General features: G+C 46.7%; 1 protein-coding gene across 4 annotated transcripts in view; it reads left to right on the top strand.

The window, feature by feature from the left end:
• Positions 1–27,952, top strand: part of LOC138580138 (C-type lectin domain family 2 member L-like) — a 158,284-nt gene that overhangs the window by 58,563 nt on the left and 71,769 nt on the right. For all 4 annotated transcript variants that reach the window (XM_069650452.1, XM_069650450.1, XM_069650448.1 and 1 more), the window contains exon 3: positions 11,185–11,348. In XM_069650452.1, coding sequence (XP_069506553.1) covers positions 11,185–11,348 — 164 coding nt within the window. The remainder of the gene's footprint in view (positions 1–11,184; positions 11,349–27,952) is intronic.

Genomic DNA, 27,952 nt, shown 5'->3' with positions numbered 1-27,952 from the left:
ATTTGAAGTCTGGAGTCTCCCGGCTAAGCGTCCCGCAAGAAAGTGGAAAGTGAATCTCCCTGTCTGGCTTCCAGTGGCTCTTTTTATGTCTTTTGAAAATGGGTGTGGATGCTAACTTTCTTTGCCCAACCCACTCAAGATTTGATAGGTCAAGGATTTCTCTTTGACCTGATTTGAGAAGGGAGCAGTGAGTCAGAGTGAGTCATCTTTATGGCATACAGAAAGAACACTCCCCTTTGCTTTTACCTTAGAAAATAATTTTCATAACTAAACACATTTCCCAGATACACAAGTGATTGACATTACATATACACATCATATATCACATAAGGTAGTTTCTGTTCCAACTCGTTTTTAGTTGGTTTACCAATATCGGACGTTTACCAAAAATGGCACAAATGTACACCGCCTTTCTACACATATTCCAGTAAATGTCCATGTCTCTAGCTTAAACCCAGTGTCTGCAACATGAATAAATTGCGGGGCCCGGTCCCAGAACATCGTACGGAATTGAGTTTAGACTCAAATTGTAGGTACATATTCCATTTTAAGGATCTCCAAATTGTACATTCCTGTCATCTGGTTACAATTAGTTACCAGTGTTTTTATAAAACATATATTTGCCTTCAGTTCAATTCACAAAAAGTGTCTGGCCCGCCCCTAGGAACTGGGTGAGTCAGAGATCACATGTCTCTTCTTCCAGGCAGAGCTCTGTTTACAGTCCACAGCCAAATCAGCATATGCCATTCAATTGAAAGAGACTATTGTGTAGGGTCCGACAGGCTGGATGAGAAACCCCTCCCCCTCAATTAACAGGGCCATGTGATATCCTGCCTCCTGGTGTGGGTCTCTGGGGTGTTAAGAGTTCTCAGGTCAGGCATGTCTTTTGCACTTTTAATTACATAAGACCCCCTTCTGTTCACGGCACAGTTCTGCAAGACAGCTCTCCTGTCAGGATTTATAGAGCGCCAGCGCCAGTCAGTGTCCAATGCCGGTACTGCACCTATTTTTGACAGCTGTCTTGAATTAATACATTTCAAAAGGAAAGGATTTTACTTGATAGTATATGATCCTTGCTTGACATGGCATTGATGTGGATCTGTAGTAGAGTAAAGTAAAACACTCAACCATAGTTGGATTTTTAGCAATTTTTGACATTAATAAAAACAGGTTTTGAACAGAACCATCTTTCTTTGCGCTGGTGGGTGGCAGGTCAAGGGACCATTTTGCTGTGCGCGAAACTGCACGGTTCTCCAGGATTCTGGCGCAAATGTGGGCTTTTCCGCCCTCTTGGAATTCCTAAGCCCACAGCACCAAATCTTGCAGCATAATAGTCCAAACGTGGGTCAGGACACCCAACACCTCTTCTGTTTCCACATTAAAAACTGACTTCATGGAATGGTCATTGTCTTGGGCAGTGGATCACTCTTCCCTTGATCTGGATGTAATTGTTTATTTGTACATTGCGTATACACAAGTGAAGTGCTTCAAAGCGCTTCAAGGCGAGAAAGGAGCAAGAGAAAAATAGTAGTCATTCTTAGGCCTTGAAGTTTCAATATCATTTAACAAAAAGTAACTAACGTACTAGGCCTGATGAAACTTCACCTAGTGCAAGTGCAAGAAGTTTAACAGGCTCAACCAGATTGGGGAGGGGAGACAGAGGACAAGACAGAGCTTACTAGGCCTAGTATATTCAGGATCTGCAAGGGTACAGATGAAGGTGCAAGGTAGGGGGGAGTGGGAAACAAGTGTGCCCAGTCTAGCAGGGCGCTAGGTTAAGTGCAGAGATGGAACCAAGATGAAGGGCAGTAGGGGTTGCCCCTCTCATGGAACGAAAGCTCAAAATGCAGTAGTGCTGCGCATAGTGCAGAGGCCCGGAGTCAAGTGCAAGGACTGGCGGGGGAGCCTGGGACCTGTGAGTCTCTGGAGGTGAGCCAGGTAACCAGTCAGCAGAAACTGAGCAGAGTTAGGGGAGAGATGGAGGAGTGAGGCTGGAGAGAAAGAGAGGGAAGGTTAGCAAGGGAGAGGGTGAGAGAAAGAAGAAGAGAACATGAAGTTCTTGAGGAGTTTCTGGAATTTAAGGTGATCTGGCTGTTCCAGAGCGGCTGGTGATGAGTGAGTTGTGGCGTCTGGTCCTCCCTCAGAATCTCTATCTCTTCTTCTGGGAAATATGAGGAACCAAACCCCTCTCTTGTCCTTAACCAAGTTGGTTGTTTCCTCTGTGTTAGCAGAGTCTTGTTCACAAGCTAACTGGGCAATCGTATCCCTCCACTAGGCACCGGCTCCCATTTCTATGCCATATTTAACCGCCAACCCAGACTTTGGGGTAAGGCATCCATATGTCCCTTCTGGAAGCTGCACCTTCAAATAGGTTGAGATAAGAGCACATCCCCTCTGGGTATAGCCACTGTCTCTGTGCTATATACTTCCTACCCAGTGGAGTCTAGGGTGGCTTGGCTGGGCAGTCAAGCCATGGGTGTGCTGGATGGCAGTCTTAGTTTAGGGTGTGTCAGATCTCCGAAACAGTCTTTGCACATCCCACTCTGACACCACCTGTCAAGAGGACCATGTGGGATGCCCAAGAGACTGGACTCTGGTTTACAGGATTTATTTACACAGGAGGAAAACAAAAAGAATGAAAAAAACAGAACAATGATGACATCAAACCAAGTCTCTGACATTGGTCATGATGCCGTAACGCCTCCCAGTGGCATTTCAGCTACTACCCTAGTGGTTCTCGAACCGTTGAAAGTCTCTCTGTAGTTTGTTGCAGGTTTTCAGGGGTCCTTGAACCTTGTTGCTTGTCCTGATTACACAGCACTGTCTAGGTAAGTCTTGTCATGTCCTTGACCAAATGATGATATAGATGAAATGTCTCTTTTTGGGTGAGATGGAAGCAGGAGTACCACCTCCTCCTCGTCTGTGCCGCCTACACCTCCTGATGTTACCTCCTCTCACCAGTTGTGAATGTGCCCATTCATGACATATCGTTTGTGCATTGAAGGGAAGTACTACTGCCACTTTTGTTTACACTTTAGTGCCTTTAAAACACTTACTGGCTTTAGGATACGTAACTTAATAATATACAGTTGTTAATCTGCAACCCTGATGGTAGAAGCATCTAAGCTGCAATTCAGTGAATATGTATTATTCATTTAAATGATGCAAACCCCACGGATATGCGAAGGAGAATAGGGTTTATTTTATAAGTGCATGACCAAAAGTATAAATACATTGGCACATGCGTTTGTCTGCCATTCCTGGTAGCAGAGTCCTAGCAGCCCTAACAATGGAGTCTATGCATCTGTCAATATAAACCAGCTTGCATCCAGAGGACTTATCTGCAGTATGTACAGAAATAAAGCAATGCCTGATTTCAAAAACGTGCAGCAATTTTCAACACCATTCAAAGAGCGACCAGGTAAAAAGCATATTGACTTAATAATGCAGAGTTGTCTATTGGGACTTACAGCTGTACCCTGTAAAATGGTGGAGGTTAGGAAAGTGTTATTTATTAATAGTCTACTAAGGCATAATTTACCTGAGCAGCAAAAGGGGTAACCCCATGTTAACTTCCAATGGATTTTCCAATTTTCACTCAAGCCTCGTGGCAGAAACCTTAGAACCTACAAATTGGATTATTGATTCAAGTAAATATACAGCAATATTCTAACAAGGAAGAGTTTTGAGGTATGCAAAGAAATGAAGTTATGATCAGTACTGATTCTGCTAATGTCTTATTGCCAACCGTTGCCTCACTCCCATTGATTGTCTGGGTAGCAGCAGTTATTGCTGGGGCAAGCTGTCTTCCTTCTGACCAGCTGGCCTGGGACTTGTGTGACAAATCCCCGGATGTCCTCCCTTCTCCCCTAGGGGGGAGACTCGTACCATGGGGCCCGGGGCCATGCAGAGACTATCCAATAGTCCCCCTCGGGGTGGTGCACTGGGAGGGATCCACCCTATGGGGATGAGGGCCAACCATCCCAGAAGAAAGTGGTATGGTCACACTACACCACAACCCCTCAATCCTCCTACCCGACACAGGACACACTAGTCCTCCACACCTCCATGTATTTGTGTAGAGTAGATAACACCCCACATGAGAAACACTGAGACAAGAGGGAGTAGCTATTACCTGCCTGAAATAAACTGGAAGACTGGAATGAGGAAGAGTCCTACCACCTGTACGAAAGGCATGGTATCAAACAGTGAAGACAGAGACACAAGTGATCACAGTTCAAAGGTGTTTATTGAACTTTAATGGGTTGGTTGAATGCCTATCTAAATCTAAGGATGGGAGCAAGCTACGACCATCAAATAATAATAACGCAGTCCTTGTTGAGTCTGCCAAAATAAAAGGACCTATACTAATACACCTATTGCCAATCCTTACTTCTAAATACAAAATGGTGTGGGACAATAGTGCATGGAAAAAGAAAAGTGTTCAAGAAATGATACTTCAGGATAGTTGAGCAGTTGGCTTCCATTCCCCACGTTTTCAGTATGGGCTAAGGCGGCATGTTCGAGCTTTGCACACACTCTGGCTTCTCGGCCACAAAGTTACAGTTCAATGCATGGACATCAAGGCCTTCTGCTTCTCCCTGCTTTGATCAGCCACTCGGGAGGGCCTCTGGTATCTTTGACACACTATGAAGGATTCTTTAATCAGTCTCCTGGCCTTACGCTTTCACTGTCGAAGGTTGCTTGAGAGTACAGGTTTCTTGTCGAAAAGGTTACTTTGCAAACCCTTCATGGTTTGCCATCTTTCTCCCTTCATTCAGCTGCCGATTCCAAACTGCTGTTCCTTCGTGTGTTTTGCCTCGCTCAGAGTGTGCTTTAGGGCACCGCCTTTTATCCATGAGGTGAAGTTTAATAGAAGTCAGGTGTGAATGATTGTCAGCACTTGCCTGACCATTGTATTGGGACATGTCAGGTACACTGCTCTGGTGTGAGTCTGTTTTCTCCCAGAGGAGGCTGTCCGTGTGAAAGTGTTCGTAAAGGGAAGGGGAGGTGGGGGGTAGAGTTCCTTTGCATCCAACCTGGTAGTATGGGGTAAAGGAGTTAAAAGGGCGGTACCGCGTCTCATAATTCGGTGTCCCATTCCCACTCCCTGAAGACCCCTCACGCAGGTGATCCTCCCGCAATGGTCCACCCCCAAGAACTGGATCCAAAAGCGATGGCTGTGTCCTGGCCACCTGGATGACAGATCCCCGGGGACTAGTGGGTGAGAAATCTTCTGGTTTCTCACACACCCCAGTAAAGATTGAACACATTCAAACTTGGACGACTGAGTGACACAGAGCCCTACAGATCGATCCCGACGAACCGCGTAGAGCATACTAGACAACATTGCTAAAAAATGGAAGAGGGACTCACCATAGAGAGATACCCTCTCTGGAGGAACCAAGAGTTTCGAAGTCTATGGACATAAGCAGAACAAAGCAGCTGAGGACAGGGCGGTTGCCCATCGGCAGAGATGTCCCAGAAAAGTCTTCCATGGTCAGGCCAGGTATGGAGACAGGAGGCAGAGCAGCCAGCTGGACGAAAGAGCAAGAGTTCGGGATCCGCCTGGAACATACAGTCCTGGAGCTGGTAAATGATGCGCAGCCGCTGCAGTCCCAGGAAAGTCTGGAAGACGCCTGAGAGGGAAGGAGAAGCCCACAGATAATGGAGGGAGACTGGTAAGAGGCCGGAAGTGGGTTGGGAGACACCAAAAAGCAGAAAAACACCAGAGCACGATTCTGGGACCTGGACCCTATGCAAAACCTTAGTAATCTTCTTTGTGGCGGTACCTGGGAGGATACTGCACCAGGTCTGCCAAATTCCCAAAAATGGGAAATATGTGTCTGGGACCCACACCTAACAAATCAAATCCACAAGAATTAGGGATGCAGAGTCAAACCTGGTAGGTTAGGGAACCAGTCTGGCTAACGCCAAGAGGAAACCAAACCCAGGTCAGGGACCCACCAGGAAAGCCTAAAGGCGGCATGGGGAAGAGAGACATTCCCCTTAGCATTGAGAATTGTGAAACCTGAAAAACCAGGAGAAGGGAGTCATCCCCCCTGGTGTTGTGAAGCCAGGGTAAGGGAGTCATTCTACAGGAAACCCAATAGTGACACTAACTATGGGCAAAAAGGAACAAGTAGGATGTTTTGCAGTTGGCGAACTTTGTTTTCATGTAAGACATTTCAACCAAGAACTCTGATCCATTGTCCAGAAGAAGGGAGCCATTCTTCTGGACCAAGAAGAGGTGACATATCCTTAGTTAGATTAAGTGGAAGGGACGGAAATAGGTTTTGATACGACGGTGGACATTCTTCTTTTGATTGGACATTGTGACACGACCCTTAGTATTTTGGTTGAGGCAGGGAAACCGCTCTTAGAGTTAGGGATAGTTAGGCTGTTCCTTTCTTTTCATTCAAATAAATGTTTATAGCTATCAACATGCCACCCTTGTGCGAGTCTCCTACTACTGCACCCTTACACATGGCTACATCCAAGAAACCCTCTGTTTTACCTCTTGGGTGAATTGCACATCCCACCAGCAGCAGGAGGTTGATTGTAAGGATAGGGAGGTACTGTACACATACAGTGGGGCCTACACCCCAAGGGGGCGATCTTGCAAAGCATATTTGATCCCAGGAAGCAGTACATGGGCAAAGAATAGACACCCACTGAGGGATAGCTTAAAGAAGATGTACTTTATCATCTTGCATTGTACCCCATATGTTGTGCTCTGCACCCATGAGACTTTGAACCTTTTTTTAAATATTTTAATTGTTTTTGGTTTACCAAGAAACCCTTACAACGTACCACATCGAATTAGACACATAAACGCTGCATTATAAGTTACAAAATTCAGTATAACATTTAGCAGCATATTCCAAGTTCATTAATCAGACATTAATAAATATCCAGGAAAAACAAGAATAATAATTATGATTTACCAAACAATTTTTTCAACATAGCACATCAATTTGAACATATAAAATCACTTCATATAAAACTCTGCATTATAGATTACAAATTCCATATCACATTTTACAACATATTCCTTTGAACCTCATTATGAGTAACCCGGTTAGGCACAGATGTAGGTAAAATGGCCGGTACTACTGGCTCCAGCATTTTTTCCGGACCGGGTTACTCAGAGTCTGCCGGTAGGGGCAGTGAACAACTACTGCTGGTAGTTCAGGCCCCTACCGTCAGATAAATCACTTTTCTGAACGGTGCCGATGCTTCAGTGTTCCCAATGGGAACTTACTGTTCCACCGCGGCCCATAATATCCCGGTAATAGCAGGATATCGGGTGGCAGAAATGGAAAGCCGAGGTTGCCACTACCAGCGGCCTACCGGCAACCTCCTAACGACCCCCTTTATCTGGACTGTGTTCTCTGGGAACTGGAGTAAAATAGGGTGGCTGCTTCTGTATGAAGTGGTTATCATCGGATTCTAGTTGTGGATTTGACAGTGCACATATCACATACTTGGATCTCACTAGATCTCACTAGATGCAGAGTAGTCATCCACCACTTCTTGGTTACGTGTGGCAGCAGTTGACACCTCAACATCCCTTTCCACAGTAGTTAACACATTTATCAGAGTAGGAAGAGAATCTCTTTCCACAACCAACTCTGAGGTACAGAGAGACTGCAGCTGTAATAACGCAAAATCTTGCCTGTCTCAAACATTCCTTGACAAGGGCACGCAAAGCCCCTAAATGCAGTAAGTGTTACTGTAGGTGATTTCTTTTAGGCGTCCCCCGAGTGGCAAGCTCATAAGAGAGCTCCAACTCTTATGGTGCCTCCACTGTATTGATCCCCCATGACCTTTTCAAGTATAAAGACATTACCACAGGCATTGTTGTTGCTCAGAATTTCATCAAGAAGAGTTTTACCCTGTTTTTATTTGAGACCACAGGCAGCATACAGAGCCCCTTATTGAGTCACCAGACACTTCATGCTCCTGGATGCATTCTTGCCCAAGTCATTCACCACATTAAGACACCTGGACTAAGTCTTCCACTTCTTGGTGCTGTTCTTTGCCCCAGAAGTGTGACCGGGTCGTAGACCTGGCCCTGCCAGATGGCAATGGGGAGGACTCCTCTCAGTCTGGGGCAGGAGGTCTACCAATGTGTTTGCCAGAGTCAGTACTGCCCTAGATGTGGGGTGCAGAAATAGGAGGGTCGCAGGCTCTGTCCCCTCCACATGTGCCTGGTTAAATATGCAACTTGCAATCACCCCATAGTGACCTGCTACAATGCTGGGCAGTGTTTTCTCTCTTCCCTTTCAGGACTCCAGCATCCAGAAACCTTTGCAGCGAAGAGCGACGCTGGCAACTCACTGGCAAGAGAGATGGTGACAAACATACAACAAGTAGAATGTTGCTTGCAGAGGACTGCCAGTCAGGACATTCAGCGCACACCGAGAACAAACTCTGACTTTGCGGCTGCCATTACGAGACACCGGCTGACTCGCCTTCACAAAGTGGGTGCGGCTTAAAGGGGCTTTTATTTTCTTCCCATCACTGTAAACAAGCCCATGGGTGAGAGCAAACCAGCGGTTGGCTTGGGGAACCCGCTGAGTGCGAGAGCCAATGGCAGGGGAGGACGAGCATAAAGGGGCACAGAAAGACCAAAGAAGTGTTGGTTCTTTGGGTGATGTCAAAGGAGGTGCAGGGGGACTGAGACACCAGACAGAGGAAGGACGGTGGAGCAGAGCATGGAAGAGGATAACAAAGAACACGTGTAAGTTGAGGTGACGGTTGATGAGAAAAAGTGGTATTCGGGTGTAAGTGTGTGTGTGTGGGGTGTGTACAAGTTGAGTGAGTGAGGATAAAATGAAGTGCTGGAGAATAGGTGAGGCTTAGTGAGAAAAGTGATGGAGTAAGTGAAAGGAGGGTGACTGGGAGAAGCAGTGAGAGTAGTGGGAGTGGAGAGTATTAGTGGGAGTATAGTTGGAGTGGAGAATAGTGTGACAGGAGAGAAGTGGAGAGAGGAAGGGAATAGAGGGTAAAGGAGAGGGAGAATAAGAACAAAAGAGAGTCGGAACAACATCAGAGGGACAGGAATAGAGAAGGAGGGCGAGGAAGAGGAAGAAGACAGAGGAAGGAAGAGAGCAGACCAAGGGACGGAAAGGATAAAACATTGGGGTAAGGAACACGAAAGTGTGAGATAAAAGATCATGTGAAGCTTGGGCGACTGCAAGGCACCACTTCTTGATATTATTCTGATTGTGGGACCTCAGGTTAGGATTCACCCAGACAATTTCTCAGGGAATAAGACATATAAAGCGGTTTCCTTTAGGACCTCTCCTATAGTCAGTCAGACCTTAGACAGCAGGGGTTACTGATCTCTAGTTACCACCTAGGGTCTTAGAGAAGTCTGGGCTATGGTCGAGAGAGACCCTGGGGGGTGGGGAGAGAGAGAGAGGTGGCTCTTGGTTCAACCCTATTCAAAATCTTAATAAAAACCATTGAACTGTCTTTGGAGTTGGTGTGTTCTTGAGGCCATCTGTGACAGGAGCCTGTTTGATGCGGTTTAGTCTGCATTAGAGACTAGGGTAGTCACCCCATTCACTGTGTGCCCTTTTCAAGGGGTTCCTAAGTAACATGACCCCCTGGCCTTTACCTTGGTTACTGGAGACTGTTTTGGCCAAGTTTCCTACCTTATCCAAGACATTTTAAGGCCACTGGTTTCATTTTTTGGCAATTCTCTCTCGCCACCTGTCCATTTGTTGCTGTCGCTCCTTCAGTGCAATTCCCAGTGTCCCTGTCTGCCTGCGGTACATAATCGGCCTGTTTTACTTTGTGGTTTTCTCATGCACGGGTGTGTAATTGATGTGATTGGTGATTCTGTGTTTTTAGTAAAGACTGTTATACCTTACTTGAACTTTTTTTGTATTTTGGACCTTACCACACTGTTCTGATGATGATTCAATTGTGTTGGCTTCCCTCAGCCTATGCTACCCATAAAGGATCTGAAGGAGGAATACAGTGACTTTTTGTATCGGTTTTACCTTTACGTCTTAAATGCCTTTGAGCCGAGTTCTGGTAGAAGGTTCTATGTAGCACGTAGATGTCCTTGCTACACCTAGTGCTTCTTATGACCACTATTGCATCCCTTTAGGACAGTGGCAATCAAACCTTTTAATGCAGAATCCCCTTGATTCAAAATATTGTTGTCAAGCCCCCTAACCCCCTGGAGTAGAAAAGGTGTTTCTAAGCCGCCAGATCTCATTTTTTATTGCATGCAGTCACCGTACTCCCTTTTTGAACCGTGTCGCACCCCCTTCCCCCATCCTTTGCCCCCCCCCCCTTAAGGGAGCCAACTCCACAGTTTGAAGACCGCTGCCTTAGGAGGTCCCCCTACAGATAATGTTTTTCTGGAGTGAAGGGAGAGCAGATAAATTCTTTAAACTCATGATTAAAAGATAATATGGGGGGTATTACAATTTTCCCTCCCATGTGTTGGGTAGAGCTACCACCAACCTCCTCCTCCGGGCCATAGCATAGCAGAGCTCCGGGTCCATTTTCTTCTTGATAATTGCTCTCACTGTGATGGAGGTGTGGTATCTGGGGTGGCAAGAATCATCAGCCAGCAAGCAGAAACCAGTATAGAGCCAGGCATGTACAAAAGGAAAGCTTGCTTTCTTGTTTCAGGTACAGAGAGGAAGGTAAGTCGGGAGAGCAGGTTAAAAGCATCTTTCCTCTTAAGCTCTCTCGCACATTCAAAGCACCACTACACTCACACACAGACACAGCTCGTCAGCTCAATGCTAGGTCACTACAGGAGTCAAGGGCTCTGACTCTGTGGCTCAGGACTACAGTAGATAAAGAAAGCACCGTTATTCTCGTAAACTGGGACGCTGAACCTCCACAGTCTTGCGGTCACACCTTAAATCCTACTGCTGGCCTCTGCCGGGAGGAGGGGCTGCTCCTCTAATTGTAGCTCGAGGAGACCTGTGTTGTCACATCTTTCCATTCTAAGGTAAGGCTATGTCTATCAAAGCTTCCCTAGGTAGGTACAATGTCCCCTCTGCATTTTAAGCTTTCAAAGGATTGTGAATCCACCTTTAGTGGTATGTAGGTTTTGTATTTTCTTGCTGCAAAGGCATGTGGACTCAGAAGATGTGTGTGTCTTGCAGGTAATTCTGTGTTTTCAATACATTTCATATTTTATTACAGAAGATATGGGGCTCCCTGCTCGAAAGGAAAAATGCCCTAAAGATTGGAATGATGACAGAGTTTGCTACACATTTAACATGGAACCTACCTCCCATGACCTGGCCAATGATTTCTGTTCATTTTATAATGCGTCTCTTCTTGAAATTGGAAGCCCCTTCAAGTGGGTAAGGTCACTTCTCATTCACATGTATTTGTCGTTATTGTTATCCCTTGAAAAAGTTGTATACAAAGGAAGAATTGTTAACAAGAGTTAAGACTAGGTTTTGCATGTGTGCAGTGGATGCTTGCGTAACATTATGTATTCTAGATCTAATTTAGCATAAGTGGACAAACGGAAATTGTAATGGATTCGAAGTGGTCAGGATCTGTTTGGCGGGTGATACGAATGCAAGCTGAGTGGGTTAGGATAAAGTGTGTCCGGCCATCGGGAGCAGTAGGCAGCTCTGGCTTTTACTTTGACCAGAGTGGTACCTAGAAAGGAACCCTCACGTGTTTGTCTAATTGGTGCGTTACCCAATGGAAACCTGACTTATTGTAGCTCTTGAAGGAGTTATGTGGGTGGGGGAGTTGGAGGGCGGGCGGGTGTCGACTGGAGTTGAGGTACCGTTGTTTCCGGACCTGCAAACTATGAGTTCTGCAAGCGAGTGCCTTTCCGCCCGCCAGTACTGACCTGGCAGTCGGAAAGGCACCCGCTCACAGACCTTGACGTATGCACCGGCACTGCTGCACACAGTGCCGGTGCAGCCATCCTCCCCATTCCCATTGGGCCTAATTATGAATCTGGCAGTAGCCGTGCCGGTAAAAAAGGGCACGGCTACCAGAGATTTTTTCTGGACTCAATGGGAATGGGGAGGATGGATGCACTGGCACTGTATGCCTTTCCGCTCGCCAAGTGACTCCTGGCAGGCGGAAAGGTACCCGCTTGCAGAACCCATAGCTTGCCGGTCCGGAAACAACGGCATCGGCAAGCTTCCCGGTACCGTTGTTTCCGGACCGGCAACCGCGTAATGACCCCCATTGAGTCCAATGGGGATCGAATGGGAATGGGGAGTTTCTTTTGCCGGAAAAAAAAAATGACTCGGGCGGCAGCCGTGCCATTTTTACCGGCATGGCTACCGCCGGTCTCATAATGAGGCCCAAAGAGTCTTTTTTTTTTAATAACCAAATCTTCATTTGCTCAATATTGTTTACAATTATAATTAACTTTGTATTTCCATGAGTGTTTGCATAGCGTATTTCCAATCAACATTATATATTATATCAAATACAACAGCCCACTTCCTCCCCTCACCGCCACCAGTTCCTGCAGGCAGCCCCTTAAGTCCTGTTAGTTGCGGTTCAGTACTTCCTCCAATATCCCCAGTGCCCTCAGTCTCTTCGGGATGTAAAGGTGTGAAATAGCCTTAATTGCATAGGTCATGAAGGGTGACCAAACATTGCTAAATTTCCTCAATGACCCCCGTATTGTCACCGTCATCTTCTCCACATCTACCGTATCCCATATTGCATAGTACCTTTGTATAATGGATGGCTGCTCCCTCCGTTTCCATTGTTTAACTATACACCTCTTTGCAGACATCATTAAGTTTGCCCATAATGTTCCCGCACTCCCCCAACCCATATGTTTTTGCCCCTCCGGCATAGTGCACAGGAGCACCACCAAAAATCCATATCCACTCCCATTATTCCAATCACCTTTGATTTCACCTCCTGGCAGAAGTGTTTAAGCTGCGGGCATCCCCACCAGATAAGTTCCATCTTTCCCACTTCCCCACACCACTTCCAACACACTGCTGGTATTGAGGCATACATTTTGTGAAGTCTCTTTGGGGTGTAGTGCCAATGGTGTAACAGCTTGTATTGTAGTTCACGGTGTTGTACTGAGGTGTATGAGGTATACCAGCCCTTTAGTGCTTTGTCCCACTCCTTGTCCCTGAGTGCCTTTTTTCTCTGTATTTTCCCTGTATTTGTCCCTGAATGCCTCCTCTCCCCCCTCCTCCCCACTTGATGAGATCTTATAAATCACTGATATCAGTCCCCTGTTGCTCTCCGTGGAGGACATTAGCCTTTCCCAGTCTGTGTATTCCCTTGTGGCCCCCTCCATCATAGCGGGGGTTCCCGCCCAGTGGCGTAGCTGTTGATAAGCAAACGGGTCCCCTTTCTTTAAGCCCAGCTCCCTTCTGCAGTTTGCAAATGTCTTAAATTGGCCCCTTCTTACAGATCACTGATCTCTCTTATCTCTCCTTCCACCCACCGTGCAAACCTTATTCCTTTCCTGGTGGGGTTACCAAAAGTGGGTGTCAGCAGTGATGGCCATGGAGACAATTTAAACCTGGAAAAGATACAGGAGTCGAGGTAGCACATTCATTTTGACGGCGGGTATCCTTCCAAACCACAATATGTACAGCCCTTTCCACCTTGCTAGGTCTGCCTTAATCTGTTTTAGTAGCGGCGGGTAGTTTGCCCCCACTATTTGTTTTATGGAAGTCATCAAATTCACCTCCAGATATCTGATCGGGCCCGATGCCCACCTGAACAGAGTACTCTTTTCTAGCTGACCCCTTTCCCTCACCCCTACTGATACATTTAGGATCTTTGATTTTCCAAAGTTGACCTTAAAGCCAGATACTGCAGACAAAGCCCTTATCTCCTCCATTATTGCCGGTAGCGAGTTCTCCTACTAGGTGTCCATCAGGACCACGTTGTTGCAAATAGACCTATTTTGTGGTGCGCCCTCGCCCATCTCACCCCTCAGATCTCCCTGTTCTCCCATATCCACTGTACAAAGGGTTTCATCAGCAGAGCGAAAAGAAGTGGGGAGAGCGGCACCCCTGCTTTGTTCCTCTTCTTATCGAGAATGGATTAGTCAACCTCCCGTTCACCTTAACCTTAGCCTGGGGGTTCTGATAGTTATCCTGTATCATTCTCAAATTATTCAGTCCTATCCCCACCTTTGTAAGTGTTCACTCCATGAAGGTCCAGTTGACGCGGTCAAACACCTTCTCGGCGTCTAGCATTAATAAGCAGGTGGGTGTGGTACCCTCTGCCCCCAGCCTTATGGATAATGTGTAGGACCCGTTTTATATTGTCAAACGTGTTCCATCCTTGAATGAACCCTGTTTGGTCCTGTGCCACCAGGCCCGGTAGAATTCCCTCTAGCCTTTCCGCTAGTACCCTCTTGTAGGGTTTGGCATCCACATTGATGAGCGCTATAGGGTGGTATGAAGAGCATATCTGTGGATTCCCTTGCTATGGGATGAGAGTGATTTGTGCCATGCTCATAGATTTGGATATCTCCCCCTTCTCTTGAAAGTAATTAAATTCCTCTGTAAGGGCTTTGGCAAGCAGGTCCCTGAATGTTGTGTAAAATGCTGCTGTTATCCCATCTTACCCCGGGCTCCTGTTTACCTTTAATCGGGATATTGTCGTTGCACCTCTTCGCATGTTATGGGTTCTTCTAGTTGGCCTTTCTGTTCGGGGGTTAATATTGGCCGTTCCCAGCCTGCCAGGTATGCCTCTTGCCCTTCCTCATCGGTTGGCTCCTCCCCATACAGGTCTGCATAGAATTCTCTCACAATCCTATGTTTGGCTCCCTCCTTCCCAACCTGTTCACCCTGCCCACCCTCCAAAGTGGCTATAAACGCCTTCTGTTCTCTGGCCCTTGTCTGCCGTGCCAAGGCTGTCCCCACTTTATTCCCCTGCTCATAGAACTTCTGCCTGCTCCTTAGGAGGGTGCTCTCCACTGACCTGTTAGTTAACTGTTTAAGTTGCCCTCTTGCGTGTGCTAATCTCCTGGCCACTTTGTTCGTTCCTTTCTCCTTCTGCATCCTCTTGAGTTCCCGCGTCTCTCTCTCTAATCCCCCCTCTGCCTCTTTCCTTGCCTCGCGGCTCTCCTTTGAAGCTCTTATGAAGTACTTCTTGATGTGCTGATTTAACGAATCCCATCTCTCGCCCGGGTTGTTTCCCCCGCCCACCACAAATTGACATATCTCATTCTCTGTTTGTAGTCTCAGCCCAGATCTCTAAGAAGCTATTCCTCCAGTCTCCATCCCCCAGTACCCCCCTCGTGTTTCCTCTCTCCCACTCTAACGATACCGGAGTGTGGTCCAATATTGTCCTGCTCCAAATATGACCTCTTCTGGCTGCTTGGACCACCGCGCATGTTGCCATAACATAATCTATTTGGGAGCAGGTTTTATGGACATGAGAATAAAAAGAGTAATATCTCTCTTGTGAGTGGTGTGCCCGCCACACATCATTGACCCAATCTTCTTTAAACCTCCTTCAGTAGGCGTTTAGCTATTGTCTCCGTTGCATGCCCCCTCAGACCATCTGACCTATCCCAGACAGGGTCCACCGCTAGCTTAAAATCCCCAGATACGATAATTTCCCCCTCCCCAAACTTGCCCAGCTCCTCCAGAAATCTTTCAAAGAACCCTTCCCGCCCCTGAATGGAGGCATATACTGACGCCCATGTGTACCCCTGCCCACCAATTTTCCCTTTAACCATCACAAACCTCCTCTCCGGATCCCGTTTAACCTTGATCCATTCTATTCGAAAGGTTTTATGGAATAGTATAGCCACTGCTGCCCGCTTAGCTCCCGCGGTTACATGTTATTGTAGTGGGTAGTTCCTGCTACGTAGGCGACCCTCATCCCCCTTCATCAAGTGATTCTCTTGTAGGCATACTATTCCTATCAACAAACGAATGAGCAAGGTCAGGTCGATCTCTGCTGAAGAGTAGCCACTGCTACACCCTCTGTGGGTAACCCCTTGTGTGGGTGGTCACAGAATTCTCATGAAACTGTTCTTCTGCACAAAAGGGTTTTATTGTGAAGTGCCTGACCTTGCTCATTCGTTTGTTGATATTATTGTACCGACCTGGGCAGAGCAAAGCAGTAACCAGGTACCCTTCCGAATACTGGTATACTATTCCTGCCCCCTCTTATTCAATTTCTCTCAGGATTGTGACCCTCTTATTCAGGCTGTTAGTATCCTTACATTCCATGAGTTTGACCTATACATCCCTTCCTGCAAGTGTTTACACCGATTGCCCTGGCACCTCCTGTTTCCTCTAGTCAACAGAGCCTTTGTCTCGTTGTATCTGGCCACCCTCAGAACTGGTTATACATCCCCAACTTGTAACCGTCCCTGGATCCAATGTCCATGTTCTCGACGCGGTCCTCGTCTGTGAACCGTGAGAGGCATTTGCCCCTCCCCCCCACCCGTCACTCTCCCCATTTCTTACCCTGCATCAACCTATATTCAAGTGCTTCAGTCCTTTTTAGTGAGCTTCTGTCCGGACCACAGTGTCCACCTTCATGTCTTTTTCACCTTTTTCATGTTCCACCTTTGGGACCCAGATCGTGCCTCGCCCACCTCCTCTTCTGGGTGGTTTTTTGCGCCCGTTTCCCCTCCCTCTCTTTGAGTCATCCCCAGGGCCCTCGGACCAACCTCCACATGGGAAACAGTGTTTTCCTTGTTGCCCAATGCGAAATTGAAGCCTTTTTGGGAAACGTCATATATAATTTTCCTCTTATTCAGATCGTCAGTGAGTGGTTTAAATGAGCGTCTCCTCACCAGTGTGGTTTGGGAAAGGTTGCCATAAATCTGAATTTCACATCCCCGCACTTGGATCGTCCCTATCACCTTGGCCGCCCCCATGAGCTGCGCTTTGTCCTTGTAGCTATGCAGTTTCACTAGTTGGTCTCTGGGCCTCGCACCTGGGTCTGCCCTTCGACTGCCCACTCTTGTTGCATTTTCTATCTCCATATTCTGGGCTTGTTCCCCCTTCCCCCTCCTAATTCCTGAATCGAAACTTCCAGGGCGGAGCCCTCCACTCCTGTCTCTTCGTGACCTATTTTCTAGGTCCTCGCACTTCTCCAGGGCCCTTATTCCCTCCTCTGCCTCCTTTGACTGTTGTGCCCACTCGGGCCGTTTGTGTGTCTCCTTTACCCGTTCACGAAAGCATCAATGTTTCTTCGGTTACTCATGATGGCCTGCGAGAGCTCCTCTCTTATTCTTGCTCCTTCTGCCTTTACTATCTCAGTGAGCTCCCCCTAGTGAGCAGATCCTCTTTAGTGAGTGCCATATCCCCGTTGTTCTGTCCTGCCAGGTTTCCGAAGGGGAGCTTTGTTTGTATATGCCCCTTATGGCTCCTTTCCTGTTCCCTCTCTCTTTGGTTGGTATTTTTCCTTTACGGTCCCATCGACCTTCCACTATTCCATTCTTGTCGACGCCTCTGTCCCCTGTTCCAAGGTTCCTCAGTTTGTCCTACTGGGCCCTTCCTCACCTTTAAATTGCACTCCTCTCCTGTTTGCTCTTGTCCGATCTGCTTTCCTGCTACTTGCAGTGCTGCCCCCGGTGGCTCCCGCCGTCCCTTCTTGCCAGCCAGGCAGTTCCTTTGCATGCATTCTGGCGGGCACTCCTCTAGTGCTTCCTGGGTCTTCCCTCCTGTTATTTCTTAACTCTCAGCCTGTAGTGCTGTGGGTGAGGGCCCCCCTCGGGTTTCCCTGGAGTCTTGAGGGGTCCTCTCTCCTCCCCTCTGTTTTGCTCTGGCCCTTTGCACCTCTGTATCTCCGGGGTGCTCTGCACTGGTGCGCCCTCTAAAGGGGTTGTTTATCAGTTTTCAGGCCCAGACCCCCCCAAAGTCGTTAGGGGCACTGATCTCTCCCCCTCTTGAAAGCCGTGTCCCTCTTACACTGCTGTCCTCCAGTTTTTTAGGGCCCGCTGCGCTGAGACTGCAGACGCGGGATCCCTACCTGCAGCCTGCCTTCCTTTCGGGCCGTTGCTCCCCCAGTCTCCACGGAGCACTTGGCTTCTCTGTAGCTGTGCCAGTGCTGCTTCTTCTGCTCCTCTGTTCCCTAGTGCTTTTCCTGACCTAAGCGCCATCTGAGGTCCAGCAGCTTGAACGGGTGCGTCTCCGGAGGCTGGATGCTTCCCCCGGTAGTGCACAGCTCTGCTTCTCCTCTCAGAAGGCGTGCTTCTTCCTGGTACCTCTGCGGCGCCCCTGGCCTTCTATACCTCAGTAGCGGGACAGGATGAATCTTCTCGCTTTCTCCCTCCTTCATCTGGCGCTCAAACTGCACCTCCTCTGGCTGCTTGCCTCCGGCCCCGGGACCATGGAGCCGGGCACGCCTCCCGCCGTGCACCCACGTCTTCGGATCTTCTTGCCTTGCATACTCCTTTCTGGGCCGCCTTCACTTTACCAACAGCCGCACTGGGGGATCTCCCGAAACGTTCTCTGTCCTTCCCGCTTAGGGTCAGCTTCCCTCACGTTTAGGGGGGTTATCAGCGGCCCTGCTTCTTCCAGGGTGCGGACCGCCCCTCACCCCCGGAATTATGGAACGCCGTCCACCATCTGTTCTTCAGGGCCTTTTTGCCTTCTCTGCCGCCTCGCCCGTTGTGCCTTTTCTTTCACTTGTTGTGAGGGTGCAAGGTAATTTCACTACTCTCTCTTGTTGCACGATGCTCCTCTTTCTCAGCCCGCACTGTTCCTGATATTTATTGACGTGCCTGATGCCGATGTCCCCGTTGTTTCATCCGGGGGGGACAGAGCTCTTCCACCACACGTACGCTGTGCCCGCCATCTTGGCCACACCTCTGTCATTGCGTCTTTTGATTTAGTTTACTTGCTGGCATTGCTATCCCCCAACTTGCTCGTTTTCTTGTGGTTCTTGGTTGATGTTTTAGCAGCACTTAAAGAGGCCAATACCAGACATGCCAACATTCAGCAGGCCCTGTGAGGGAGATTTCACGATAGCAATCGGGAGAATGTATTTTTCCCGTAGGATTGCATTGAAGTTATAATTATTTTAGGCGGGAGACAGTAAAAAATAGCCTGATTTTTCATTCAAAAATCGGGATTCTCCCACCTAAATCGGGAGGGTTGGCATATATGCAACACAAATGGAATTGGAGCAAGAAAGCTTTGGGATGCAGAAGACGGTCCACGTATGTTTTATTGCATGTGTGTGTGTCTGTTGCATCACTGTGCTGTTGTCATTCTGAATGTAGCGTTTCATCAAGGCGGGCTTGTAGTCTCGCTTTCCTTTCCATAATTGCATGTAAAGGGGTCACCATCCTTTGCATTCATAACTCTAATTGCAGAGTGCTTTCTCCACTGCCAACGACGCACCAGGACAAGGGCAGCAGGAAGAAAAATGTCTCAGAAAGTGAGGGGGTGCTACAGTAGTGGAAAGCACAGGGTTCATGTCCTTGTGTCTCGCGCTCCTGTACGCCTCTCTCTCTAGGAGACCACACATTAGCAGAGTGTGGCATCCATGCTTGTCCTCTGCCCTGCCCATCTCCCATGCCCACTTCTTTGGCAACAGGACTTGGTGGGGAAGAGTGAGAGCAGCAACACTGCACTCACGATCTTCCCATTCGTACTCTGCCTTGGATAGAGTGAGCCAGTGGAAGAGAGCACACCATGCACCTCTCCACCAGCCCATCCCATCCCATCCCCTGATCCTTCTACCTTGTGGCCCATGTGGGTGCTGGGAGATTAAGGATGCCATGTTCCTTTTCCTGCTTCGTGGCAGGCAGGAGTGGGAGAGTAGTTCGCCCCGCTCCCTTTCATTTTAGCAGGTACTTGATTCTGCCCCTTTGATGGCAATAGCGGACAAATGTCACCAGTATCTATGGATTTGACAAGACATGCATATATTATGCTAAACCCACATCTCAAATCCACCATGCAACCAATAACCAACGTCATCTAGTACATTATTAGTCTAGTCACTGCCATCGCAGTATAACTGTGCTACATATAACCGACTCCTATTCTCATGATAACCAATACATATCACCAGTTATTGCACAGGTATTCCTACAACCATATCCCATCATCCGCTTCCTTTTTGTCTCTGCCCTCCTAATTCATTTATATTATATATAGTAATCTCCTTCTTTACCATCACCTCTCACTCTATCCTTACCTTTACCCTTTATTACCTCTCCCAACCTTACCCTTCCTTATCCACAGACTTAGGTCTGGCAACCCCTTGCAGGGTAACAATACGCTACATACTCGCACAAGGCGAGGCTCTGTAAGACCACTATGGCAGTGACTGGCATAATAAAAATATTTTATAACATAACATAACCTGTTTTTGTTGGCAATACCTGCCATATGATGTAAATACCTGACCAAATGATGGCAATTCCCAGCCAATGGTTGGAGAACCTGGTTATTCAATGATAATTCTTGGATGATGCGTGCAGTGGGCTGGGGACTCCAGTGTTTCTAATTCCAAATTTTCTCCCGCAGTTCATGACAACAGATTGCAATTTCTGCTGGGAATTCCTAATCCATCAGCGTCCTCTCTCACTACTGCCTGATGGTTTGAAAATCAAATGAAAATGATGTGAACCTAAACTCCCTCCCAGTGTGGGAAGGAATGCGCGCAGGCTGTGACCTCAGGCAGGGCATTAGGTAAGAGGATCTGGGGGATCTCCATGCACCAACTCCAGGATCAGATTCTCCCAGAGTCCATTTCAACCCTGTCCTGTGTCTCTTCTTTGTGACTTTGTGATGGGTTATTGTGTTGAGAGCTCTTACCGAAACTCTGCTGGGTTGGACCGGTGATGGGTGTGTGTGTGTATGTATGTATGTATGCAAGTGATTTATAAAGTGCAAAGATAGATGGGAAGCAGTGGAGCGCTGTACATTGGTGACACCCTCAGTGAATACACATAGTGGGTTACAGGTAAGGGTGGGTGTTTAGCAGAGGAGCTGGGGGATGTATTGGGGAGCACACGGGAGCCATGGGGGGTTGATTAGAGTTAAAGGACAAGAGCAGAGTCTTCACATCCTTTCTGAAGTGGCGGATAAGAGGGGGAGAGTTGTGCAGTTGGTGAACAGGCGCAAGTGGATCTAGGTCATGTGGCCTAATCCCCACCCACCTTCTTAGCCCTTCCTCTTCCTTTCCACTCTTAACTCTTAGATCAAGAACATCCGAAGTGAAGGGCAGACAAAGAAAAGGGTAATTCCTGTTTGCACCTGTTTCGACTGGGAGGACCCAGCTCCTGAACCACCGGCTGAGACAACGGGTAAGCATGTGCCAACATGTGTTTTCTCCCTCTGTCCCCACAGGTCATCCCCTTCATCACCAGGGAACCTCAACGTCATCACCCCTCCTCTAAGGCATGGACTCTGCAATGCAGTAACCTCACCCACATCAACCTCATGACCATCAGCAACCCCTCACCGTCCATAACACGGAAGTTGATGCTTGCCAACGTCCACTCAGCTTTCACCCATGCGGCAAACATCGCCAACCTCATCACCATATATGACCTTGACGCCATCTTCATCACCGAGACCTGGCTGACACTCCCCTCCACCTACATCGTAGACGTCCTTGTCCCCGACGGCTACATCATCCAACAAAGAGACTGGCCGAACAACACAGCTGGAGACCTCGCAATCATCCACAAGACCTTGTGGCCCTGCACCAGACTTTGTCGACAACATTGGCTCCTTCGAAGTCTGCTCCTGCCACTTCCTGCTTTCCCAGATGGACACAGTGGCTTTCCATCTCATCCACAGACCACCCAAACCCAACACCGCCTTCATCAGAGACTTCACCAACCTGGTCACCACAATGTCCTTCACACATGCCAAAAACAGACCATAACGTCATGGGAAGCCGTTCCTGTACACTAGATACAATATGTACACAAGTTCAGCATGCTTAATTCTGTGTTGGAGCAAGAATTTTTCGGGCAGGCCTGGTTCCCATAAAAGAGGTGAGATACTGTATAATGTACATTGTGCTTACTTCACAGTATGCTCTTTAGGCAGTTTAGTGCAAAGCAACTGTGCTGTATTGTGGCAATGCCCACTTCCCATTAACATGTTAATACATACTCTTAATGCATACATCCCTGCACCTCTGTACCCATTCCAAAAGCGCCGCTTCTTTACAGTAAAAGTAATGGAGAGCAATGCGATGTTTGCCAACGTTCCACTGTATTGGGCATGTGTCTGAGCTGGTACCTTCCGCCCCCATGTGCATTCTATTTGACCTGCTCACCAAATCAGCCCGCCTCCCAACGCCCAATCCCCATATTTGAGTTTACACCTGATTTTCTTGCCAAGGTGCCCAAGCTAAAACCTGAGGGAGGGAGAAATGGAGCGCTCGTCATGGCAGGGAATAATGTATTTAGTTTATTTCGTTTTGCATTTTTATAAAGCATGAGACAGGCCCCATGGGGGATGGGGGGAGGGTATTCACATTGTTTAGTATACAAGTACATTAGAACTGGCAGAATATGAATAAAACTTATATAAGGGCAGCAATCTAATACAAGAAATTGTTCACGCATTTCATAATGCCTTTTATTACAGGTGTGCTACAGTAAGACAGTACTACAGTAGCCACTGCCAACATAATGACACTGTACTATGATGCTGTCACGCAGCTGATGATGCTCAGAGTCGTCCGATAGCAGTATTGGTCATTAGAGGAAAACAGGGTTCAACCATCTGCTAAAAGAATGATCGTGGTGGCTTCTGTTGGTAGATGAAGCGTTGCCACATGCCGAAAAAACACTGGTGGGAAGTTGGATACTGCAGCATCTGCAAAAGGTAAGATGTGGGAAATAATGCAAAGGTATTATCCAATGACTACTGGATGGGGGTTTCGATTGCATTTAACGTCATTGCAATACATCCCAAAATGCACAGTATACAGTTAATTCTTGCCATCCAGTCCGATCCAGAAAATAGTGTATTTATTTATATTGCATTGGTAGCAGCGCACTGAACCCTCGGGTATCTAGGCGCTTGTTACATTAGCGAAAGGGAGAAGGGGCTGTACAGGTAAAGGTAAACAGGAAAAGCTGGAGGCGTAGGTCCAAGACGTTCAGCAGCGATACAATGTCTTGGCTCCAAGGAGCTTGGGTGAAAAGGCACGTTTTCAAGTTTCTCCTAAAGTTGAATACATATGACAGGGTCAGTAGTCAGACCCTACCAAGAGAGGATGGGGATCCCTCTCAGCTTGGAGTATCAGGCCTTCCAGGATGGGAGCCAGAGCCACTCCTGCCCCAGAGGGGGAAGGCAGCAGTTGGGAGAGTCCCAATCCCTCTTCCTGCTTTATGTGCCAGTATGCTTGTAAATAGTACCACTGTTGCTCACCCCATACTTTTGTTGCACAATGCTAGCCAGTTTCTCACTGTAGAGAACCACAACTACGAGCATCTCTAGCAGTGGACCAACAAGAGAACAGCCCACAGAAGCCTCCAGAAAGGCACTACATCCCAGCATACCCGAACCGACAGCACAACAGAGATGAACCTCTATGCGATGCTGCACAGCCAGCTCCAGCCAGTGTAACCCTGTACACAGAATGCCACAATCCTCTCCATGAAAACCAACTGCTCACCTATAACTGAGCTGCACAGCGGCTCACAGATAAAAGTTGCAATTTCACAGCCATGAGCAACTCTCACATGAAATGTTACATTTACCATAGCAGGCCGCCTCTGTCTGACTTCTGAAGACTTGCATGTGAGAAATGGGTGAGGTTTAGAGTGAGATCAGAGGAGGTGGAGGTGGACCAAGAGACCAGAAGGAGGAAGGACGGTGTAGAGAAGTATAGTGGCGGTTTATAGAAAAGGTGAGATATTGGCTTAGGAGAGAAAGTGGTAGTGTGGTGTGGTAGTTCGGTGTAAGTGTGTGTGTGCAAGGTGTGCGAGTGAGAATACTAGTAGGCGAGTAGGGACTGAGTGAAAGGAGGACTATTGAGGGAGAGGATGTGGGAGGAGTGGTAGTTTGGTTAGGGGAGAGTAGTAATGGCGTGGAAAAGGAAGGGTAGTAGTTGTGAGGAGCGGGAGGAGTAGTAGTGGTGAGGGGAGAATTGTAGTAGTGAGAATAGGGAAGTAGTCCTGTGTATATGGGAGAGTAGTTGTAAGATCCGAGTGTGTAGGTGAGCATTAAAGGGAGAAAGGGTGGGAAACATCAGAGGGACAGGAGAGGCAGGGTAAGGGAAAGCGAGGAGAGACAGTGGGTGGATTTAGAGCAAGGAGAGTAGGTGGGGATAAGGGAGAGATACAGGGACAGGAATATCGGAGCTCAGGAGGACCAGAGAGGGGGAAGATATGCGTGTTTGGAAGGTACAACCCTTGAATCATAACATGGGAATGTTGTTGAGTTGGAGCTCCTAGATTGTTCTCTGTTGAGTCCTATCTAGATAAGGCGTTTACCTTTGGGCCTTCACAAGAAGGCAGACAGCTTGTAGATAGTAGGGGTTACCAATCTCTAGAACCAGCCTGGTGTTGCGGGTTGCTTGGGTTAGCGTGAGGGACAGACTATACCGTCTGTTTCCATCAATATAAAAATGAAAACTCATTAACTCTCTCTGGAATTTAGTGTGTTCTTGAGGCCATCTGTGACATAGTACAAAGTGGACGTAACCCATCATTGTCTGACCTTTGCGCAAAAAGTGATATGTGAACATTACAATCGCTGTTCCCTGGTGAAAGTCACAAAGTGGAGTGCACCCGATGAGAGTTGTGTACAATAATCAGGACAGTGGGAGAACTTTGTTGCTTGGCGGCACAAGGTTATGTACAATTATCCTTGTTACAGATTATAGTGCATAGCGGTTGGATACACTAAAGCTAATTGTTTCCCATGGTATCAGTGCTAATGCGTCTCTTGACATGAGCGAAATATCATCATTAGGGTCTGAATCATTATCGCAGGGGCCCAAATCAAAGGGGTTACCTTTACAAGTAACCATAAAATGGAGGCCTAAAGAGGATAGGGCAGTCAATTGATTGCAATGTGATCATATTTAAAACACGTCTATGCAGCTTGATGTATACTAGACACAACTTAATATCTTTAATATGGCAAATAATACATTGTTGCAGAAGGCAAGTGCTCAGAATGAATATAGTTTGTCCAAGTTCAGATGTTTATACTGCACTGTCACACTTCCAACCATCCACCGATACTGTACCATACCCCTACAATATGATTCTTTCAATAGTGTCATACTCTGTTTTGTTCTTTAGTTCATATTGATTGCTCCAAACAATGACTTTCAGGGGAATATGGAGCAGGGTGTGGTTACTAGTCTGAATACTTTTGTTCATCACTGCCCAACCTAATTAGTATGCATATGACCCGCATGGGCCTGTCCCGACCTTAAAAGGCTGTGCTACATGAGCTTGTCCACCATTGCTGGAACTTCTCTCCCTCGGTTTTGACTACACAGAATGGCTTAAGATGAACAGTGGCGGTTTCAATGGAAGGTGCTCTCGTATTATTGAAAGGAAATTGCGGTTCACCAACTGCAACTTGCGTGCCCCATTTTCCGAAGCACAAACTGGCCATAGCCCTAAAGCCACAGACATCAGCAGAGTGTGCTATTATGCCTAGGATCACCCCCCAGAACAAGGTTCTCGGCATAGAGCTCAATACATTTTAAATGTACTGTATGGTTCTTAATACTGTGTGTCCCACCTGTGAATCTGCTTTAGAGTGTGCGTGTAGGCAGTAATGTTGAGTAAAGGTATGGAACTCCAAGTGGTAGCTTTGCTAATTGCATCTAAAGGAACTGTTAGCAAGAGTGATTGGTCACTAGGTTTTGAGAATCCACTCGCACTTCACTCTTTAGTTTGCTAATTTTTGTTTAGGGTTTGTAAGCTGTGAGGTCACGGGTTGTGCAGGTGAGCCACACCTCTTGTCAGAATTACAGTTTATTTATACCCGGATACCTTGCACTTTGTTAAATGGTTCAAAGTCTTCATAACGTCCGGACGCGACCGCAGACAACAATCCAGGCTCACCAACCAGACCCAAGCTCATCCGGGCTGATTTCAATCCAACAGGACTACACATCTCACTCCTGCCAACCGACACCTATGGAATATGCGCTCTGGCCTTGATATCGCCCCCATGCTGGTTCCGTGTATCTGCCGGTAAAGTTTATTTTCAAATAGAATTTTTGGTGCAAATGGATCTTGCGGCGGCCATGTTTAGAGTATGAGACCAATGTTAACACTATTGACAGTCTATGGAAAAATATGCTGTGAATGGTGCAAATGCCATATATGCCAGGCTAACACCCACCTTTGACCTGCTGACTGATGTAATGTTCCTTGCCTATCTTGTATGGCTGAATGGGAACTGTGCTCACTGACTGGGATCATGAAAGATACCCTGTATGTTTTTTCCAATAGTCTAATACACCAGCCCCATTAAATGAGACCATCATAAGAAAACTGTCCCTGTTCCAGTCTACCAAATAAGGTTAGTAGATTAGACATGCCTGTCACCAATGGTATCTTTTATGAAGGTTACAAGCTAACTGACTCAATGTATTGTTTGTTTTAATATTTGTAGAGCATGTCATATTGAGGGTTAGAAGACTAAAAAGCCTTATCAAAAGAACTGTCACCTGTCCTGATGAAGGCCTTCTAGAAAACATCGGGAAAACCTATTCAAGGATGGGGTTCATCCCATGATAATAGGCCGAAACGCAGTGTGTCGACACATCATCCTGAAAAACATCTATTTTGAATTAGGAAATTCATAGGAAAAAAACCTTCATTATATCAGTGTAGAACTTGTGACCAGATGGCACAATGAGAAAGCCAGTCTGTATATTGTTTATATATTAACCCTTGAAAAAATGTTTTGTGTATTTGTAATAACTATGCTGTCAATTATGTCTTTATACATGAAATGTTGCAATGAGAAAACTACTGTTGTAAAATAAATTAATCAAACTTTTCCTGTACACAATCATCAAAGTCTTGAGTCCGTTAGTTATATGATGACACAAGTCATCTATGTGTTACTGTGTGTGGTAAGAACACTGACGAAATACAGGAGAAAGGGGTAGTCCGTGTTTCACATTTGCTTTATATTGCTTTCGCCCTACTACAACATAATTCCCTCGAAGTCAAAGAACACTGGGTGTGACCTATCATATATATCCTCTCTGAGTCAGTAAGGATGTGGTCAGAAAGGTTCATCACTAAATCTACAGTGTTGTCTGTGTTGTTTAGCAATTGCAATTCTTGGATCTTGTTGTGACTCCATACTATATTTCCTTTCCTTCTTTTCTTGGCACCGCCTCTCTTGCCCCTGTGGTGTCGGTTGTAATATCTCTCTGTATTAGGGGTACTGCTAAAAAAGTCATCCTTTTCTTAGGATAATTTCTACTCTACCAAAGACCTGTTTATGCCTCTAAATTTCTTTGGCAAAATTAGTTCTTGTGCTTGCTCAAACTAGTTGTGGGTCTTACATCTCTATGAGTTGTGTTGTCAATTTCTTCATCATTACTCTCAGGATCAGACCTGACTGGTGTAGTGGGTGGTGTTTTGCTAATCTGATAAGTCTTATTTTCATATCTATTTTGGAACGGGTGCACCCTCACATCCCTGTAGTCCCATTCATCCCGAAAGAACTTTTTGATTTTGTTTTTCTTTCATTTGTGTTATTATGGTTAAATAACACTTTTAACAGAGCAAAAACACAGACTAATACATTATACAAAAGGACATAATAAATTCTAAATACAATTATTAAGAACAATGAATAGATACATCCATACAATATCTAAACTTCATGGACCTACAGTAACATTTAAAATAATCATAAAACACAGTATAGAAATGGCCCTATTCTATTTGCTTAATGCATTCCAGGATTTCCAGCCACATATGGTACATTGTAAAATTCAGAATTCTACAATTCTGTGAATACATTGAACACCACATTTGATCATTATGATCATTTTCCAATCT

Source organism: Ambystoma mexicanum, chromosome 3p (genome assembly GCF_040938575.1).
Source record: "Ambystoma mexicanum isolate Mex_15411 chromosome 3p, UKY_AmexF1_1, whole genome shotgun sequence".
In the NCBI taxonomy this organism is placed as follows: domain Eukaryota; kingdom Metazoa; phylum Chordata; class Amphibia; order Caudata; family Ambystomatidae; genus Ambystoma; species Ambystoma mexicanum.
The sequence above is the reverse complement of the archived record's forward strand: the minus strand, read 5'-3'. Positions and strand labels throughout refer to the sequence as shown.